General features: G+C 43.1%; 1 protein-coding gene across 2 annotated transcripts; it reads right to left on the bottom strand.

Moving 5' to 3' along the window:
• Positions 1–1,683: 1,683 nt before the first annotated feature.
• lima1a (LIM domain and actin binding 1a) lies at positions 1,684–20,113 on the bottom strand. Of its 2 annotated transcripts, none has more exons than XM_089005047.1 (9): positions 19,988–20,113; positions 17,726–18,072; positions 14,066–14,132; positions 10,562–10,650; positions 10,196–10,261; positions 10,067–10,121; positions 6,138–6,187; positions 5,931–6,064; positions 1,684–3,879 (listed from the first exon to the last, which is right to left on the bottom strand). In XM_089005047.1, the coding sequence occupies exons 2-9, from the start codon at positions 17,837–17,839 to the stop codon at positions 2,916–2,918; spliced, it is 1,539 nt and encodes a 512-aa protein (XP_088861173.1). In that variant the 5' UTR covers positions 17,840–18,072; positions 19,988–20,113; the 3' UTR covers positions 1,684–2,915. The 2 variants fall into 2 exon arrangements, with proteins under 2 accessions (XP_088861173.1, XP_088861181.1); XM_089005055.1 differs by having other exon boundaries at positions 17,726–18,037; positions 19,988–20,105.
• Positions 20,114–21,360: the final 1,247 nt, after the last annotated feature.

Raw genomic sequence — 21,360 nt, 5'->3', positions numbered from 1 at the left:
ACTAAATAAGCCTTAAAACTACACACAACATACATTATTCTATGTATAATAAATGTGCTATTGTATTGTAATGAAAGAAATACACTGAATTGTATCATAAAGTCACTTTATTTCCATTTGTGATGGTCATTTGGAGGTCGAAGGTCAAAGGGAATTGCTGTTTGGAAAGAGAGGCGCATTACATGACGACTGTAATTAAAGAAATAAACTGTGCTGTAAAATAAAGTTTTATTTACCTTTTTGATGGTCGTTGATGGCTTATGGAAGCAGAGTCACCTTCCATAAGGACTGTTGGTAACTTAACCTCTGGTGCTGTTCGGTCGTGTGCTTCCGCCGAAGATCACTCCGCCAGCCGTGGTGGGTGTGTATTATGAAAATAGTGCTTATTATAAGGCTTAATTTTCATAAATTTGACGTTTGTAAGACAAATAGTTTGTAAGTTGAGGTGTTTGTAAGTTGAGGTCTCACTGTATATTAATACATCGTCAGCGAATAGGGCTACTTTGTGGGTGTCTTGTCCAATGGTTATACCCTCGATCTCTTCTTTTTGTCTTATCCATTGACTTAGAGGTTCTATAAAAATGGCAAATAATAGTGGGGAAATGGGGCAGCCCTGTCGACATCCCCTTTCTAACCTGAAAAATTCAGTTGATCCTCCATTTATTCTGACTTTTGCGATTGGCCTATGATATAAAGCCCGTATAGTTCTTATGAAGTTATCATTGAATTTAATTCTCCGTAGTACATTGTTTAAGTATGTCCAGTTGACAGAGTCGAAAGCTTTTTCTGCATCTAATCCCAGCAAAACGGCTTCTAAATCATGTGCCTTTATATGTGCAATAATGTGTAGAGTTCTCCGAATATTATCCATTGTCTGTCTTTGTCTAATAAAACCAGTCTGGTCTAAATGTATGATTTCTGGAAGTATTGATTCGAGACGCTTTGCTAGAATTGACGTAAAAAGTTTGTAGTTTTGGTTCAGGATACTAATAGGGCGGTAATTTGCACATTCGGTTTTGTCCTTCCCATCTTTTGGTATCAAAGCTATGTTCGCCTCTCTCCAAGAAGGTTGGTTCCATTTGCTTGGACCCAATTAAATGTTCTCAATAATATTGGAGATAAGATGTCGCAATAGGTCTTATACCATTCAGCGGGGAAGCCGTCTGTGCCTGGGCATTTATTTAGCTTTAGATGGGAAATAGCCTTCTGTAGTTCACCTATAGTCATCTCAGCCATGAGAACGTCATTTTCATCTCCCGAGACTGTTGGGAGGTTGAGTGATTCCAACATAGCCTCGGGAGCTTCCTCATCATCCGGAACCATTTGGGCATAGAGGTCCTTATAATATCTTTCAAAGCAACTTTGGATGGCCTTGAAGTCAAATTTCATTTGTCCGGTATATGGGTCCTTGATTTTATGAACCACCCTCTCTGCTTGTTGCTTCCTTACTTTATATGCCAGATTTTTCGTTGCTTGACTGCCCGCCTCATAGTAATTATGCTTTAAAAAAAGAAACAAGAAATGTGCAATAGCTTATTTGAGGCTAGCATGCACAATCGCCCTAACTGGACAACTCACTTCGAGACGATGGGCTTCCGGAGAAATTCTTTTTTGATGTCATTGAAATACAGGAGGTTGGCGTATGCTCACCACCATTTTTAATTGGCCATCTTTCACAGAGGAATAACAACTCAGATGTTTTGTACTCAATTTATTTCAGTAGGAAGACATGGATTGAGAAACAGTGAATAGGATTCCTAGTTTCCAGTCTTGGCGAACAGGAAAATACCAAATGGGAAGAGTGTGCCTTCAAAATACAGTGATACATTGGCTTACGAACTTAATTGGTTCCCAGACAGAGTGTGTAAGGCGAAAAGTGTGTATCCCAAAAATTAATTTCCCATAGGAAACCATTAAAATGAGAATAATCTGTTCCCAGGTCCCCATAAAACATAACTTTCTACTTTCTAATTTTCTAAGCCTTAAAACTACAAAGAATATACCTTTTATGTATCATAAATGTGCTATGATATTATAAACTGTCGTTTTATTTACCTTTGTGATGGTCATTGATGGAATGGATAGCTTTTTGCATAAAGTGTCTCAAGGAGCTCTGGGTTGTACATCTTGGAAGTTGTGATATTGCAACAGATGCAAGCAGACACACTAGAAACATCATTAATAGCTGGTTCCCTTGCTTGTATTTTCATTTCAAATTGAAATGACGGCTTTTGGGGGTTATTTGTGGAGCCTGATTGATGGGAATTTTAACCTTGCAGTCTACACTCTGCCTTTGAAGTTGAAACAAGTCCAAATTTCACGGTTTTCTATCCAATTTGTCACTCTCTCTGTCGTCTGCATGTCTCTTTAATGTTACAACCACCTCCCCTCATGCTGCGTTCTTGACCAATCAGTGGCTTTAACCGAAGACTGGGGGCGGGGAATAACGGACTAAAACAAGCCATTTTCTTATAGGGGAACAGGCTCGTTCACGAACGACACATCACTCATTGTGGCAGCTACGTTTGGATCCCGAAAAATAGTTCGTATGCCAAGGTAAAACTTTCATAAATTTAACATTCGTAAACCAAAAAGTTTGTAAACCGAGGTATCACTGTACTCATGTCTATTGGAAAAAAAGGATTTGCTTGATTTCTTTATGTTATCATTGTAACGTGGAATGCAGGAGCTACAATGGTAAGCCACATCCAAATTCAAATTAGAAAAGGTGATGAAATACATTGGAGTTTGAGCCTTTACGGTGAGGTATGTAAAAACAATTCAGAGAAAATAGACTACATTTCATTTTAAAACGGTCAAACATTTGGAATGGCTTTGATTGTAGAAAAGAGGCACAATTCAAGACATGGTCGCGACTTTGGTGGCAAGTGGAGGAGAAAGTGAATGAGATAAATTCAGAAATCCTCCTCCCCCTCCTCCTCATCATAGTAGCGATTTTGCTTGATCATTTCCTCCATGGTGAGCTGTGCCAGCTTTTGTTTAGCAGCTTCTCGGCCTAGACATAAGCCTGCGTCCTGCGCTGAACGGCTGACCCTCACTTTGTCCTCTTGAGCATAAAGGTTGGGTTTCACCATTTCTTCTGCCTCCTCTTTGTCCTCCGCTTGACCCAAAGCACCGACCTCAGTGTTGACATGATGCTTAGATCCGTCTCGCCCTCCTTTCTCCAACATGTCTGGGTCATCCTTCTCTGACACGTCATCAACCTCCTCTCCAAAGCTATCATTGACATCCCCACAGCTGTCCTCTGTGGCCGTGTGGTTGTCTGGCAACGACCCACTGGGCTGTGGCTCCATGCTCGGAGGGTCCATGGGCTCTGTGGCGGCAGCTCGGTCTGTCAGCATAAAGGCCATACAGCGCTCCTTCAAGGAGCTCCTCGGCAGGCAGGACGCTTTATCGGCTTGTTCACGCGTCGAAGAGTCATCGTCATCGTCGTCCCCCGGGGGCCACTTGGCTCGGATGGGCTTGCACCTGGAGTCTGCTGGCGTTGTGTCTCCGCCGCGGCTGCCGTCACACTCCGGTTGCGGTGGCCAGGAGATTTTCAACCTACGTGCATCCGACAGCCTTCTGCTTTTGTCCGGGGTTCCTTGTCCCAGAGCCTCCATGGTGGCAGTCAGGACATTGACCTTGGCAAGGGTCATGCTGGGACTGGCCGGCTTGGAACCCACGGAAGAGAGGCTCTCGGATATCTGCAGCAAATGCGTCGGCGTCGATGAGGTAGCCACCTCGCCTTTGCTCCCCCACAACTCCTTGTGGGGCCGGTGGCCGAAACCCTCGTCGTAGTTCCCCTTGGCCTTGAAGAGCTGACAGAAGTGCGGCTTACAATACACATTGTTGTGCAGGGAGGCGTAGTTGACCAAACTAAATGGCAAAAGAGAACACAAGACCAACAGTTTGTAGCTTTAACGTACGCTTCAGTCTTCTGCCTCAGTGCAAATCTTCTTCTTTTCCTTTCGGCTTTTCCCTTCAAGGCATTGCCACAGCAAATCAGTGTCAGGGGTTTGATTCACATGTTTGTTTTGGCCAAGCTTTTACGTCTGATGCCTTTCCTGATTATACTCACTATTTAATGACAATGGTGTGACAATATAATGATACAGTAAAGTCTCGTTATATCGATATCGGATATATCGATAGTTCCGGTTATATCGATACTATTTCTATGCACGCACGGAGAAAATTACATGCAAACAGGGTCGGATATATCGATAGTCCCGGTTATATCGATATTTTTTCGGACTCCCTTGAATATCGATATAACGAGACTTTACTGTATTTGTAAATTCTTTTATGTGTTAAAAACTGTTCAAATTATTATGACGCCCCCCCCCCCCCCAAGTTTACAATTATTACGGTATTTAAAATCCAACATAGGCCATATAAAATTAGAATGTAATGGCCAAAAATGCTGAAAAACCATTTGTATCGATTCCACATGACACACAACAACAAGGCAATAAACCCACTTGCAAGTGGTTTCTAGTCAAACTGCGCATGTGGATATTCAGGGACTTCAAGTCAAACATCTTCTTTACAATATATTTGACAGCCTCCACTCCTCTAAACACGGCATTCCAAGGAATGTAGCCTTCGCGGATATGTACCAAGTTGCCAAATCTAGACTTTTTTTTGTTTTTATGCCATTCAGAGAGCGGCCATTTTGCCATTTTCTGTTGATTGAAAATTACATCACTGACAGCTCAAGTCATGACCAACGATGGCTATGTGATGTTCTGGGTTTTGTCATGTGATGTTCCTGGTATGTTTCATGTTGTTGTTGTGGAGGTAATTTAAGAGAGTCACATATTTTGGGAAATTGTGTGTGCTGTAAAAGGTTGCTCACCCACAGAAAAGCCTATCCTCTGACTGTGAAGTGTCCTTGAGTGTTTTGAAAGGTGCTCATAAATCAAATGTATTATTCTTATTAAAACCAGACTGCAAACTTTTGACAATGTCAAAAGACTGCAAGTATCTGCTTATAACCCAGTCTCAAGTTGACTGCTTCCAATTCTCTGCCAAAGCGTAAAGCTGAACATATGAAAACTTCTCCATTGTGGGACTATTTAAGGCTTTCTAATCCTGATACTTACACAGCACGACTTGCTCAACTCCATGATCAAGCTCTGGGATACATCTGCGTGTCACTTGCCTGGGAGATCTGACAACTACCAACTTACAAATAAAGAGAAACATTCAAACTCTTTAGATCCTCCCAAACAGAAGGACCAGCAACCGAAAAAAACTTGATTCCTTCTGAGCCTACTCTTAGTCCTTTGTACTTCCAACCATGTCTGGTGCGCGGGCCTGAGGCGCTGGGCAGGTATGTCAACCCGCACAAAAAAAATCCAGTGAATGTGAAGTGTCTTTGATAGTTTTAAAAGGCGCTTAGAAATGAAATGTATTATTATTATTATTATTATTATTATTATTATTATTATTATTATTATTATTATTATTATTATTATTAAGGTGGCGCCAGGCAATTTAAAGATTTGAAGGCAAATAAACGGAGAACTCTAAAATGTATCGGGGCCAGTGAAGGGCTACCAGAGTAGGATTTATGGGTTCCCTGTTACGAGTACCAGCAATAGGCGAGCAGCAGCATTCTGGAGCAGCTGGAGACGCTTCATGGAGGATTGGCTGAACCAAAGTAGAGTGCATTGAAGTAATCCAGCTGCAATGTGACATAGGCATGAATTACTGTCCCAAAGTAATGGCCAAGATTAGGCCAGGATGCCGTAGCACTGAAGATGTAGAAATCATCACCCTGTCGAGATTTGATGTGGCGTACCTGCAGCTATTTTCTAATTCATTCTGGTTTTGCAAAAGTGAAAGCTAGGTAAGTAAATTCATTGAGTTAAAAAAAGGGCAGAAATATTCAGCATTAATATTGCCAATCGATACATACTCACCTCAGTTTGGTGTTGCAGTGCCAGCAGCGGAAGCAAGCACTGTGGAAGATCTGCCGATTGGCCACCAGTCTCTCCAGAGGATACACCGTCTTGTGACAGGAGACGCACGGGTCCCGAACGGGCAGACGGAAATCCTGCTCGAGATATCTAATGAATGGGAATGCGGAGTGTGGGGTGTCGGCATGCGTTGAGGTGCAAGCAACTCACCCGTGGGCTTTTGGTCGTAGAGCAGCAAGCGGCGTTGCTGGAACCAGGACCTGCGGTAGCACATTGACATTTCAACATGATCCAGCATCTTTTCTTTCTGCCTTTTCAGGAAACAGAACTCATTTTGCCAGAGAAGAGGAAGCATAAACAAACAGAGTTTAAAAAAAATCACTCTAGACAGACACTCAATTCTGTGCTTTTGTTGACGTTCTCCCCAATAGAAAGTGACAAACCGGCAGGTTAATAAAGTACTCTAAGTTGACCCCAAGTGTGAGTGTAAGCGTGCACGGTTGTTCAACAATGTGTGTGAGTTGCTTTATGTAAGCAGGTTTGGTAAATGATACAACTTCTGGATAAAGTTGAAGTTCTTTATTAGGACTGCGTTCATGGTCGCAGGGAGAAGGCAATTGACATGTGAGCCTCTCGTAGACCCTCATACGACTGACTCGCAAGCAGTGCATGTTCCTTTTGGTCTATAGCCAGGCATCACTAGTCAAACAAGCAAATACGATTCGCTCATAACTTTTAACAAATGTAATGAATTTAATTATGGCAACACACAGTATTTTTTGTGTGCAGTAATTAGCAAATTTAAACTTGAATAAAGTATATCAAAATTTTCCAACAATAATTGAAACATTCACATGAAACATTCCCTCATCTTTTTACCACATGAGCACTTAGGAAAACACGTTACATGGCTTCAATCAGTCTCTCAGGTGGTTTCACTTTCCAATTTTCAGATAGCATGTCCTGGAATTCGAGGTGTGCAATGAATAGAATCTCAGCTTTGTGAAGTCCTTCAACAGTCTCTGTTCCAACAGTCTCTGTTGACTTGCTATGGCTGGTTCTTTGAAAAGATCTCAAAGGTTTCTACTTAAAACAGCACCATCCTCTGTCTGAACGTTGTTTGACGTTGGTTGGACCTGACACAGAACAGTCCCTTTCTGTGTATGTTTTGTCTTTGTACCTTACTTGGTCACTGGTGTGTAGTTCAGGTATGTTCTGTGTTCCTCTGTCATGCTAGCACTTCTGTTTTTGTTTCTGTTGTTCTTTGATCTTCCTCACTTTCTCCCCTTCTTTTGTCTTTAGCAGGTTTTCCGGGATGGATAAGTTGGCTCTCAGCACGTGTCCCATGAGTAGCTGGTGTTGTTCGATACACCAGCAAGCACTGGTAGGAATCCGTTCGACTGTCAGTTGCCTTGTACATCAGCCGTTTCACAGTCTTGACAAGAACTTTCCACGAAGACATTGGATTGTGGAAAATGTGGACTTGAGGTTATGTGTTTTAAGCCCCACTCCTTTGCACATTTTCTCAACTTCTGATTGGTGAATTGTGGACCGTTTAAAAAAAAAAAACGGTTTGCAATCCTGTTTCTTGCAAATATGGCCTTCATGCACGTTATCAATGCTTCTGCTGTTGTAGCACACAGTCGTCAAACTTCTGGATACAGGGAGTAGTAGTCTGTAACCAAAAGATAATCTTTACCTGGATACGAAAACAGGTCAGCACCCACCTTCTGGTATAGTCTTTCTGATGCTTGGTGTGGGTGTCGTGGTTCTGCCGGTTAATTTTCTTGAAATTTGAGGCAAATTGTACATCTTGTCACTTGATTTGTGATGTCTTGATTCATTCTACCCCAGAAATTTAGTTGTCGTGCTCTTTTTTTGCACTTTTCAATTCCAAGTCAATTCCCTTCATGAATCTTTTTGAGCGTTTCATTTCACAAAGTCACAAAGTGGAATGACAATCTTACTGCCTTTGTACATGATGTCGTCCATGACAGATAACTCCATCCTATAGTACCTATAATCTGCTGCGTCTGATGAACATTTTTTTTTTCACTTCGGGCCATCCATTTTTTATGATTGGCTTCATTTGTTTCAGTGTCTCATCTCTGTTTTTTTGTCCGTGTAATCGCCATCTATGCATCTGCAACTGGCAATGCACTTGTTATCATGTATGTATGCTTTGACTTCTTCATACAGTTTCGCCTTTGAGTGCTCTTTTGGGTCAACAGCTCTGGGTAGCGTGTCAGCTGTATACATCAGTTTTCCAGGGTTATGCAACCTTCATTAATTAGCGTCGCACCCTGATCATCATTCGCTGTATACGGAGTGAACAGTCATTTAGTGGATTGTGATCAGTCTCCATGCTGATTTCTTGTCCTGACACAAATTGATTAAATTTCTCAGACTTACGTGATGCTGAGCAAACCATAGTAAAAATGTCAGCAGACTGAGATGTATACTGTAAATGTGCAAAACAAAATCATAAAAAAATGGACATAGTGCAAGTATCAAACAAAAGGTATAACACATATTGACAGACTCCAGTTTTTGTTTTGTTTTTTTTCACATGTGATTATTTAGACGCCTGACAGCAGTCGGTAGGAACAAAGGCGATACCTCTCCTTCTTGCAGCGCGGGTGTAATAGTCTCTGGCTTAAGGAACTACCCAGTGCTGTCAGGGTGGGCAGGAAAGGGTGGGAGGGGCTGTCCATCATAGCTTTTAGTTTAGCAAGCGACCAGCTGTTGCCCGCCTCCTCCAGAGAGTCCAGCGAGCAACCCAGGACAGAACTGGCCCTCTTGACCAGGCGCTCCAGTCTTTTCCGGTCCCGGGTGGTGATGCTGCCTGACGAGCAGACAATTCCATATTGGATGCCTGAAGCGACCACAGAGTCATAGAAACTCTTTAGGAGTGACTCCTGAACCCCAAAAGACCTCAGTTTCCTGAGGAGGAAGAGATGACTGTCCCTTTTTGATTAGGGCATCCGTGTTTGCAGTCCAGTCCAGTTTATTATTGAGAGTAACACCCAGGTACTTGTAGGAGGTCACCCTCTCTATGTCCGTACACTGGATGTTCAACGGTGCAGGTGAGGATTGTTTCCTTCAGAAGTCCACAACCAGCTCCTTGGTTTTCCCAGTGTTGATCTGGAGGTGATTCTCCTTGCACCAGTCCACAAAGGCGGTGCTTTTCCTGGTCCCTCATCTAGGACCTGTATGCCATGGGCAACCCTGCTAGGGGCACAAAGCCCCAGACAACTTACTCCTATACGGAGCCCCCAAGAGGACATCGAAGAAAGAAAAAAAACTTTGCGAGATCTCACAAATCTTTGCATTCTCTCGCAAAACTTTGAGAGATCTCGCAATAGTTTGCATTCCCTGATTCCCTGATGAACCAGAAGTACATGAACGTGCATAAAAAAAAAAATTGCGAGATCTTGCATTCTTTGCGAGGGAATGCAAACTATTGCGAGAGAATGCTAAGTTTTGCGAGGGAATGCAAAACTCTGCGAGATCTTGCAAAGTTTTTTTTTCTTCGATGTTTCCTTGGAGGCTCCATACTCCTAGGATCATGGACACACAAACCCCTCCACCACGGTAAGGTGACGGCTCAAGGAGGGGATTTTTCCTGCATGTGAAACTGAAACACCATTTTGTACTGGCCATTTTTATGAACATTTCATTGAAGTTCATCTCATCTCATTTTCCGTACCGCTTATTCCTCATTAGGGTCGCGGGGGTTGCTAGAGCCTATCTCAGCTGTCTTCGGGCACGAGGCGGGGGACACCCTGAATTGGTTGCCAGCCAATCGCAGCGCACACAAAGACATACAACAGTCACTCTCACACTCACACCTAGGGACAATTTGGAGTGGTCAATCTGCCTGCAATGCATGTTTTTGGAGTGTGAGAGGAAACCGGAGGACCCGGAGAAAACCCACGCGGGTCCGGGGAGAACATGCAAGCTCCACACAGGGAGGCCGGACCGGGACGCGAACCGGCGACCTCTGCACTGTGAAGCCGTTGTGCTAACCACTCAACTACCGGGCCGCCCCATTCAAGTTCAGTTGACCCATTATTTATTGATTGGTTTAAAATTAGTTTTTTAAATAACACAATGTTAGAAGTGTAGAAATATGTTACCATTGTTCTCGGCATTCAAACTTTTTCTGTTGTTTGGCAACTCTGCTTCTGGACTCTGGCGTAAAAACAAAAACAACTTACATCATGTGGTCATGATCCTCATCACAATTCCATGAAGGCTGAGCTCACCATGTCCAGGAAGAAGGGTGGCACATTCTCCTTCTGTTTCCCACCAAATGGTTCTCCCAGATTGCTCTAAGAGTGATCAATAAAAAAATATCAGTTTTTTTGGATAGTATTGGATTTACCTTTATTTGTCTCGCAGTGGAGAAATTACATTTCCCAGCAGCAAAGTGATGAGAGGAATGAAAGTAGAAAAACAAAATACATGAGCTGCTGGAAAGGCAACCACTCTTGCGGCGCCATCTTGAAGTCAAAAGAGCAAAAAAAAAAAAAACTAAATAGCAAATAACATGACAACACAAAGACACAATGTATTTTTTATTTTTATGTATTCATGTATTTATTTGTGTGGTTAACAAGGCCAGTACTCACGTTGACCAGGGTGGCGTCCTGCTTGGAGATTGCCGCGTGGTAGAGAGCCATCCTGTCTCTGAGTGGAGTCGACTCTGCAAGACTTGCGTCTGACACAATAGCGAGATGCTGCATTATTCCACGTCCTTGTTTTGTGATCAAACGATTGACCTGCAGAATTGTGACCAACGTTGTCTTGCAGGCAGTTTCCCTCTTTTGTTACAATCTGACCAGTGCACTGTTGAGTCTGACACTACATGTGAATGTCTACTCAAAAATTGTCCAATGGAATGTTGGCTCTGACCTACTCGCCTTAAAAAAATTACACAGATTCCACGGGGTGGTATTTTAGGACTGCTTAGCGGGTGCCAGTGGGCAAATAACTTCTTTTACGGTATGTTGTTTAAAGGACAACTGACACCGTTTTTTGTTTCCTAACTGACATCAGAAAAAAACATTTTATAGCATCTAAAATACCCAAAACACGCAGGCTGATATTTTTAGTCAAATGCAAAACACCAATAAAAATGACTTAAACCGAGACCATCTATATCGGGAGAAGGATGCTGAGCCTTGAATTGCCAGGCAGGAGACCGAGAGGAAGACCGAAGAGGAGGTTTATGGATGTGGTCAAAGAGGACATGAGGGTAGCTGGTGTGAGAGAAGAAGATGCACAAAACCGGGATAGATGAAGGACATTGATTCGCTGTGGTGACCCCTGAAGGGAAAAGCCATGAGGAAAAGAAGATGTTACGTTGAGTTGGCGCGTGTGGATGCCGCTGCTCACGCGCAGAAAAAATATCCTGTGACTGTAAAGTGTACTTGAGAGTTTTGAAAGGCGCTTATAAATGAAATGTATTATTATTAAACTGGACAGTGAGCTTAAAGGACAACCGACAGCATTTTTTTGTTTCCTAACTGACATCAGAAAAACGTTTTATAGCATCTAAAGTATCGTATTTTCACGACCATAAGGCGTATATAAACGTCTCAGATTTTTTTGAAAATGTGTGGCGCGCCCTGTAGTGCGGATGTATTAGATGGTGGCCGCGGACGTATTTGATCACAGGTGTCAAAGTGAAGGCCCGCGGGCCAAATCCGGCCCGCCACAGCATTTTTTTCGGCCCGCGAAAGCAAATCAAACTTGTTAAATTCCATGATGATTCCTAAAATCTGAGCCAAAATTTCATATTTTTGGATGTCAACCATAATAAAAGTCAGTATTCTTGACTTCAGATTTGAAAACGAGTTATTCATTAATTTGCTGTGTGCTCTATATGTAATATTTGAAGGGATTTAAACATTCTAATGGGTTCCCCAAATTCATAACGGCCCTCGAGAGGAAACCATAACTACAATGTGGCCCGTGGCAAAAAATGACTTTGACACCCCTGTATTAGATGGACGTGGTAGAGAACATGAATGGGGATGTGTGGGCGTGGTTTGTGTATACAAGATCAGGTATGTGCTTTATGCAGAACATCGCTGTTTTAACAACTCAGAAAATGGCAAAGAGACATGGTTATGAAGCTCAGTTTAAACTGAAGGCTTTCCAAGGAGGTCCGTCTTGGTGCTGGCGTTTTATGAAACTGTGCCATTTTTCCGTCCGGGCCAGGACTATGGCAGCGCAGCAACGTCCAGCGAATTATTCTGAAAAGCTGGCGAAAAGGCAAACTCCCGCCGATGGTGATTTTTAAAAGAAAGATTTTGCCTAAATAGACATTTACAGCAGGCGTCATTATTAAGGCAAATGAAAAGGGCTGGATGTTACGCCACAGTTTGCCAATGGATTGTGGATGCTTTGGCTAACGTGTCTGCTGGCATGGTGGTTCGAGCTTTCGGAAAAGCCGGCATAATTTCCGAGGAGATGCACGGCACAGAAAGTGACTGACCGTGAGGAAAGCGAACCTGCCACGTTGGTTTAGCGCAGCTGTTCGATTCTGAGACAGAGGATGAGGACTTTGATGGGTTTGATGACTGACTGTTACTGGTAATGTGCTTGTTTTTACCATGCCGACGCCTATTGAGTGATGATTACAAAATGTTCTTACTTTGTAATTAATAAAAAAGCACTACCAAACTCAGTTTTGCTCCCGATCTGTTTTGATAAATATGCACACTTGTATGCCTGTGTGTTGTTGTGAGGCGGACGTACGTATGGCAGTAGAGGATATGTACCGGTATATAAAACTTGCGTCCTTTCATCCGGTGCACCCAATGTGTATGTTAAATACAGAAATGGCACACACAAATGAGACCGCGCCTTTTCACACGGTGCGCCCTTTGGTCGTGAAAATACGGTACCCAAAACACGCAGGCTGATATTTTTAGTCAAATGCAAAACACCAATAAAAATGACTTAAAGTGTCTCAAAACTACTTCAAAATAACCTCAGAAAGTTTCAGTTTCAGAAAGTCCCGCCCCCTTGTTTGTGATGTCACGCCAGGTCGTCTTGCCTTGCTCGAGAATCAAAACAATGGCTTCAGATTCGGAGAAGATGCTTTCTTGTTACTCATTCAGTTATGAATATGATTCAAATACAGTAGTTCTGAAGAGGAAAGCATAAATGTTTGCAATAGATTAAAGAAGTCCTTCCGTCTAATTTTGAGGCGTCTGGACTCCAATGTAGTGCCCAGAAAATGCACAAGATGGCGCCCAAGCTCCGTTGGAAATGGGCTGATTTGTCTGCTGGGAATTTGTGTCAACTAGTATCAAATAGTAGTCTTTGTGCAACACACCACGATTCATAATCGCGTTATTTATGTTTTTTCCTTCTAATTCCGCCATCAACACGGATCAACACAAAGTTTTCAGACCAAACAAAGTACCCAAAATGCATTGTGTGTCGCTTTCTCGGTCAGGGGCGTTCTAGACGTGACGTCACGCATCGTCATCAACTCGAAGACTTCCTGAATATTCAGCGCGAGTCTTAAAACGTAAAATATAGCGAAATGCCGTGGAATCTTTGTAAAATACGCCCAGTAGAAGTCATTTGAAGTGATTTTTCAAATTATGGACACAACTTGTCCGGAGGCATCGGTTGTCCTTTAAAGTTGAACGACATATTTGTGCTGTTGTTAAATCCGGATTCTTTCATCTTCGGCAGCTGGCTAAAGTAAAACCTGGGAATTTCAGCCTCTCAACCATAAACATGAGAATAAACATTTGCAAAACATGTCATTTGACTTCAGAAAATAATGCTAAACATTTGTACACATATTCTGATGGATGGTACGAACCAAGCCAAACAAAATCATCATTTGTGTTTTCTGCAACCTCACGTTGACATACCATAATGGCATATTTATTTATTTATTTATTTATTTATTTATTTATTTATTTATTTATGTTTTAATCAATTTAAAATAAAATATTTGGTGATTGTGAGTTGCAACGTTTTGCCGTGTTCGGTCTCAAAGATGTACAGTGTCGCCATTACGACTCTCAAGTACGCGTGTTCTGTATCAAACAGACCCTGTCCCACGCATTCAGGTCGATACGGTTTGGTGCAGGCAGCGTACATACCCTCCAGAAGCTGTTCCATGTTCCCTGTATTGACACCGTTTCCACTACTAGATTGGTCTTGAGGCACCTGCAAAGAAAAACCAAATAAGATCTGATCAAATGCAAGCCAGAAAGCAAAAATCCGTTGCTGGACTCGTGCGTCTTTGTTGTCATGAGTGCTAATCCGCTTAATGAGCTCAGAAAGGCCAGCAGACGCGTCGCGTCGTCTGATCAGTGAGAGACAAAGCATGCTGCACTCATGTCTCGAAATTCAAATCGGAATCATTCAACTTGAGTGTTCTCCTTCTTCTATCCCTCCAGTACAGTGATACCTTGGCTTACGAACTTAATTGGTTCCCAGACAGTGTGTAAGGCCAAACGTGTGTATCCCAAAAAATAATTTCCCATATGAAACCATTAAAATGAGAATATTCCGTTCCCAGGTCCCAATAAAACATAATTTTCTACTTTCTAATTTTCTAAGACTTAAAACTACACAAAATATACATTATGTATAATAAATGTGCTATGGTATTATAATTAAAGAAATAAACTGTACTGTATGATAAAGTCGTTTTATTTACCTTTGTGATGGTCGTTGATGGCTTGATGGAATGGAGTGGCCGGTTTCATCACCATTAAACACTTGATGAGGAACGTAACCTTCTTCTTTCACCATCTTGAGGAATGATCCCTTGTAGGTGCTTTCTCTGCGATAATTGTATCTAGTTCCTCATCAATTGTGTTCTGTTTAGCTGGGTTGATAGCGTTCTGCATCAAGTGTACAGATGGCTTGTGTGGGTTGTTTGTGGAGCCTGATTGATGGGATATTTTATCCTTGCAGTCTCCACGCTGCCTTTGAACTATCAAAGTTGAAACTCTCTCACTGTCGTCTGCCTGTCTCTTTAATGTTTAAACCCCCCTAACTGCTGCATTCTTGACCAATCACGTGGCTTTAACCGAAGACTGGGGTGGGGAATAGAGGACAAAAACAGTAGGCTGTTGTTAGAAGAACGGGCTCGTTCGCGAACGACACATCATTCATTGATTTTCATAAATGTAACGTTCTTAAACCGAAAAGTTCGTAAGCCAAGGGGTTCTTAAACCGAGATATCACTGCATCTGCAAACACCCAGCCAGCACTTCAGCCACAACACACACAAACAGATGCACGCATGCACACACGCACGCACACGCACACTCGCTTGAAACCTCACCCCGACGTCCACTTTTGGCTAAACCTTTAGCTATCTCGCTTCAGTGCTTTATCCAAACATGGCCCCTCCCTCTCCCCACATGATTTTGTTGCCAAAGAAAAGAGCATATTCAAAATTTTGCAGATTAATTTGCCATGCTTGTGCCTTGTGATTTAATTGTGGTTTGAATTCTGAGACATTTAATCTCAGGTTGGAAATTGGGCTGACGAGTGCCGCTCGTGTCCTGTCTAAGCAGGCTGCAAGGCGCTCGATACAGAGACATTCCTGATCCAGAGATAACACAAGGAAAAAGGAGGAACATTCCAAAGCGTTACATCAAGAGCGTTTGAACCCAAGCTTGCTTTAAAATGGAAACGTTTCGCCCCTAAACAGACATGACTCTAACATTTTGGCCAATATCCTTGTACAATATGGTATGATCCAATGATTTTTTTTATGATTTTTGATGGTGCACATACTCGCTTGAAGGTAAATGGCCCATTGACATGAACACTTGCTCACTCGACGCTCACCACGCTTGCTCATCACGCAGTAAGACGTGTGCAAGGGGCATCACATGCTTTATGATGATGCGCACAAAAAGCTCGAATGCTTTCCTTTCACCTACTGACCTAATAAGGACCGACTGACTGTATTCATTCATGTGTGGCCATGTGACCCAACGAGCACGCGTGTTGGAATTCTCTGTTTATTCTTTTTACATGTTATTGTGAATAAACATCACAGTAAACCATCTCCCCATTCTTGGTCCTCCTGCATCACAGGTTATTCTTTGAAGCATTTTTTTTAAATTGAAATATGACAACAACTTTGAAGTGTGCTGTGGTGTCACGAGAAGCTGAGTTCTGGAGGGCAAATACATCCCCCGAAGATGGCTTCACCCAGAGAGAGTTTTGGCCCCATCTGGTGGAAGGCACCAATTCAAACACCACACCTGCGGCTGATCACGGCTTGATTGGCAGGCAAGGCTTTTAAGGCGGAGAGCCTCTGAGTGTGGGCCCCGGGGGAGACAAGCGCTGTTGCTGTGCTCTGTGGAGAAATTGATTGCCACGTGGAACTCATTGCCAGTTGGGACCACACGACACGACACGACACGACAGGACACTGGATTCGGACCTTGCTAAAGGTGGCTAGGCTACATGAGGAAGACGTCCAGAGGGGTGAGGCCTAGAAACTCATTGAAAAGAACTCCGTCTTCAGTTTCACCTCAGAAGATACTATTATGATTTAAATATTGAAAGAGACACTATTCTTGCCTTTGTTACTTGTGAATTCCCCCCTGAAAACCTTTATTAAAACCTTTGTTTGTATTCAAACCTGTCGCCCATTGCGCTCCTTGTCGTGTCCCGCTGAGAGCTAGCCTCTCATGACATTACAATGCTTACAAATGTTTCAATGTGATGAGAGTGTGTGCGGAAAGTTGAATTTGTGAACCAACTTTTTTTTAAGTATCTCTCTCTCTCTCTGTCTCTGTCTGTCTCTGTGTCTCTGTGTCGGTCTGTCTCTGTGTCTCTGTCTGTCTCTGTCTGTCTCGGTCTCTGTCTCTGTCTGTATCTCGGTCTCTGACTCTGTCTCGATCTGTCTCTGTCTCGGTCTGTTTCTGTCTGTCTCTCTGTCTGTCTGTCTCTCTGTCTGTCTGTCTCTCTGTCTGTCTGTCTCTCTCTCGGTCTGTCTCTCTCTCGGTCTGTCTCTCACTCTCTATCTCTCACTCTCTGCTCTCTCTCTCTCTGCCCTCTCTCTCTCCTGCTCTCTCTCTCCCTCTCTCTCTCTCCCTCTCTCTCCCCCTCTCTCTCTCTTTAATGTGTTTCTGGTGCAGGGTGTTTTCTATATTTGTATTATTTTGTATTATGTATTGATATTTGTATGCTGTGTGTATTATTTTTTTGTTTTTTTTGTGTGTGCATCAATTATTGCTGCTGAAATGATCCAAGTTCCCATTGTTGAACTGATAAAGCTTCTCTTTTCTTTAGTTGAACATGAGGCTATTATTGTGATTTGATGTTGCATGTATCTCCTTATCTTTTTGTATTCTGACTTCCTCATTTATTTTGATGATCCACTTCTGGCGATTTGGTTTACTTCCTCTTATTATCAGGCTGGGCCAGAGGAGGCTCTCTGACCACCACCTGGGTATAAGACCTCTGCTGATCTGCAAGCAGGTGCCAGATGATTGTGCTTACTAGTGTGTCTCCCTGCTCTACCTACCTCTACGTTTACCCCAAGGACCACATTCCTTGCCATTACCTCGCTTTTGGATCCACTGCTACTTCTCCCTTTCCTGAATGTGAGCTGAGGGTTGAGCATACCATGAGATAAGGAGCGTGATGCCTCCAAGACTCTTTCAAATCAAGCGAACTGATTGACTCAAAGCACGACCGTGTCAAACCAATGGCAGACTTGTTTTGACCCGTACATGACGCAGTTTGTTTGTAGTCCGTTCCCAATTCTTGTGTCGGCGACTCACCTGGTCTGCCTCTCCCTTCTGGAAAATCATCTTAAGGTCATTGAGGGGAATGCTCGGCACCCCGTCAAGCACTCCTTCCTGCTGCTCTACAACTCTGCTGGCCTCTGCCTCCATAGCCGTCTTTTCCCGATGACGGCAACCCGCTGACAACTCTGTTCCTCCTTCGTTCCCCTGCAGGCTCTGTTTGTGGGTGTTTGGTGCTCTCTGGATTTGTGACGTGGGCCTCAACTCACCAGCTGTCAATTGACTTGGCTTTCTTTCTTGGAAGGCAGAGCAGCCGGTGGCCGATGCTTCTTTAATATACTCAGGTTGCTACAGTGAAGGGAGAAGTATGAATATTCCAGCACCTGAGAGAGCATTTCGATTGAGACACAAGCAACAAAATGTCACTCAAGCTTGTCAACTGGCCAGACACACTCAACAACGAACACAAAAACGTCTCTCCTCAAGCTCCAACTTTTCAGCTCGAAATCAAAGACAATATTGTATCATTTTCATCTGGTCACAAATTAACCCAGATTAGAGTGAGAAATGTTCAAAGTTTTTGAATACTCGTCGATGAAAAGGTTTCTTCAGCCGTCATCGGTACTTCTTTGAAGGTGTCGCACATTTCGCTTCTTATCCAAGAAACTTTGTCAGCAAACTAAAGTCTTACTGGTAGTTTAGTCCCTTTATATATCCCTCCCGTCCAGACATGGCGGTGCTGGATTCTGCTATGATAGATCCCTGCTCTCAGGTTGGGGGGAGCAGTGGACTACTCCCTGCAACTCCACTGATTCTTCTTATTGTTCTGACTAACAACTGGCCTGATTGCCCCACTTCGACCGGTATCGCCTCATCAGTATTTCTAATCCTATGTTGCCTAAACCGGTACTAACTAAAGGTTTAAATTTCTCAGTAACTCCTAAAACAATACCTACAATAGACTACATCACAGCTACTGAATCGACTATTAAATATAACAAACTTTCCTATGCAGAGGCAGATGATCTTCGCATTAAAATATCAACCCTTCTTAGAAGTGCCAAACCACCTCGGTCCAATATAACATTAGAAGAGAGAAAGGCGTTAACTACAAAAAGATAAAAATATTACTATTTTGCCAGCAGACAAGGGTAGGTGTACAGTGCTTCTCAACACATCGGATTATGAAGACAAAATAAATAGGTTAATCAGTGATTCTTCCACTTATGAGCAACTAAAAAGGGACCCTTCCAATAGATACAAGAAAGAAATGATAGACTGTCTCCAAAAGCTAGAGAAAGGAAAACATATAGACAAACAGATGTATTTTAGATTATACCCGGGGGAGGCCACGCCATGTATCTATGGCCTGCCAAAAATACATAAAGAAGGGTTCCCCCTCAGACCCATTGTTTGTATCATTGACTCCTCTACATACAATGTAGCCAAATATTTAAAAACCATCTTAGCTCCGTTGGTTGGTAACACAGAATATCACGTACAGAGAACGCAATCAGGCCAGTCGTTAGTCAGAACAATAGGAACAATCAGTGAACTTGCAGGGAGTAGTCCTCTGCTCCCCCCAACCTGAGAGCAGGGACCTATCATAGCAGAGTCCGGCACCGCCATGTCTGGACAGTAGGGACATATATATAGGGCCTAAACTACCAGTAAGACTTTAGTTTGCTGACGAAGTTTCTTTGATAAGAAGCGAAACGTCCGACACCTTCAAAGAAGTACCGATGACGGCTGAAAAAACCTTTTCCTCGATGGACCACTCCTGTACGACTGAAAGCTTACACAGATGTTTTGAATACTTGTGTTCGGTTGAAGAGAAGTTTCTTCAGAAACTTTGTTCAGATTTGAGAATTCACTGCCCCACACCGCCATTTTTATCTGAACAGAAGAAATATCAAAGTTCTCATCAATGAAGACATGTCGAACGCAATTGCTGGAAAATAACTTGTGGTACATTCTCCCTGACATGGACTTCAGGGCCACAACAAGTTTCCAGATGTAATATTTCACCCTTTCGGAGAAACACAAATAGTGATACCAGCCACCATTTATACGTGAGCAGAGCTTAGACAAAGAAGCCTATGAAGACAGGCTGAGGGAGGCTTGATAACTTTTAAACTCAACTCTATGACAAGCAACTTTGGAAGAGGGGGAGGGGCTATGGGGAGCATAAACCCAGCAGAGACAGGAAACCACTGAACAGAAAAAGACAGAGCAATTCAGACACGGGCGTGCTGGATCCGCTTAAAAAGTAGCGATCAAGAAAAAGAATGTCAAAACCTGAGAGGGGCTGGAGAACCACTTGTGACCAAACTTCGGCTGGGCGGCAAAAAATGCTACAAGGCGCTCCGGATGTGAGAGCGAAGAGAAGCGTTTGGTACCTCTCCCACCCACAATGCCTCGCAAGAGAAGCACAGAGAGAGAGAGAGAGAGAGAGAGAGAGAGAGAGAGAGAGAGAGAGAGAGAGAGAGAGAGAGAGAGAGAGAGAGAGAGAGAGAGAGAGAGAGAGAGAGAGAGAGAGAGAGAGAGAGAGAGAGAGAGAGAGAGAGAGATGGGAATAAGGGACATGAGGGGGTGGGGAAGATGAAAAACATCTGAAACAGAGGTGGTCAGTGAAGGAAAAGAAGTTCAGGAAATGAAGGAAGGGGAGTGGTGTGTGTGCAATCAAAAAAAATAAAAATTACAATGCGACGTCAAAAGTCAAAGTCAGCTTTAGTCAGCTGGTGCGTGTGGCTGCCGCTGCTCACACGCAGAAAAAATATCCTGTGACTGTAAAGTGTCCTTGAGAGTTTTGAAAGGCGCTTATAAATGAAATGTATTGTCATTATTACTTTATCTTTTAGCTAGCTTTCCCTATATTTGCGTTACTTCCGGGTTGAGTGAACGCTGCCGCGTATGGCTCCCACTGGTCACTCGCAGAAAAAATATCCTGTGACTGTAAAGTGTCCTTGAGAGTTTTGAAAGGCGCTTATAAATGAAATGTATTATTATTATACTCCAAATTGTCCCGAGGTGTGAGTGTGAGAGTGACTGTTGTACGTCTTTGTGTGCCCTGCGATTGGCTGGCAACCAATTCAGGGTGTCCCCCGCCTCGTGCCCAAAGACAGCTGAGATAGGCTCGAGCAACCCCCGCGACCCTAATGAGGAATAAGTGATACGGAAAATGAGATGAGATTATTATTATACAGAACACATGAAATTACTGTCCTCTCGGACGCAGCGTGCAAGGCACTTATAATGACTTCGACAAACATAATAAACACGAAAACGGCAATTTGTCAGGATAGAGAGGAGCCGCTGCGTGTTCACGCGCCGCCATCTTGGTAAAAAAACAAAAACAACATGGGCTTTGCCATCCAATTCATTAAACCGTTGCGAACCTGTCAACTAAATTCCTTTTTAACTTTCTATCAGTCAGCAGCTGAAGTGGGATCCAAAGTGGCGTATGTTCACAAAGCGTTTTTTTACCATCTCCATTGGCCACCCCTGCTGCCATCTGAAACCTGACCATCGAGTCAGTACAAGTCCTGATCATGAAAGCAGACTGTATGCCAGGGGTGTCAAACTCATTTCACATCGTGGGCCACATATGGCCTCGGTAGATGTCAAGTGGGCCGGACCATTAAAATTATACTGTGGCAGGCACTAGGACC

Source organism: Hippocampus bargibanti, linkage group LG01, assembly GCF_051943395.1.
Source record: "Hippocampus bargibanti isolate YZ-2025 linkage group LG01, ASM5194339v1, whole genome shotgun sequence".
Lineage (NCBI taxonomy): Eukaryota > Metazoa > Chordata > Actinopteri > Syngnathiformes > Syngnathidae > Hippocampus > Hippocampus bargibanti.
This window is presented reverse-complemented; position numbering and strand designations above follow the sequence as displayed.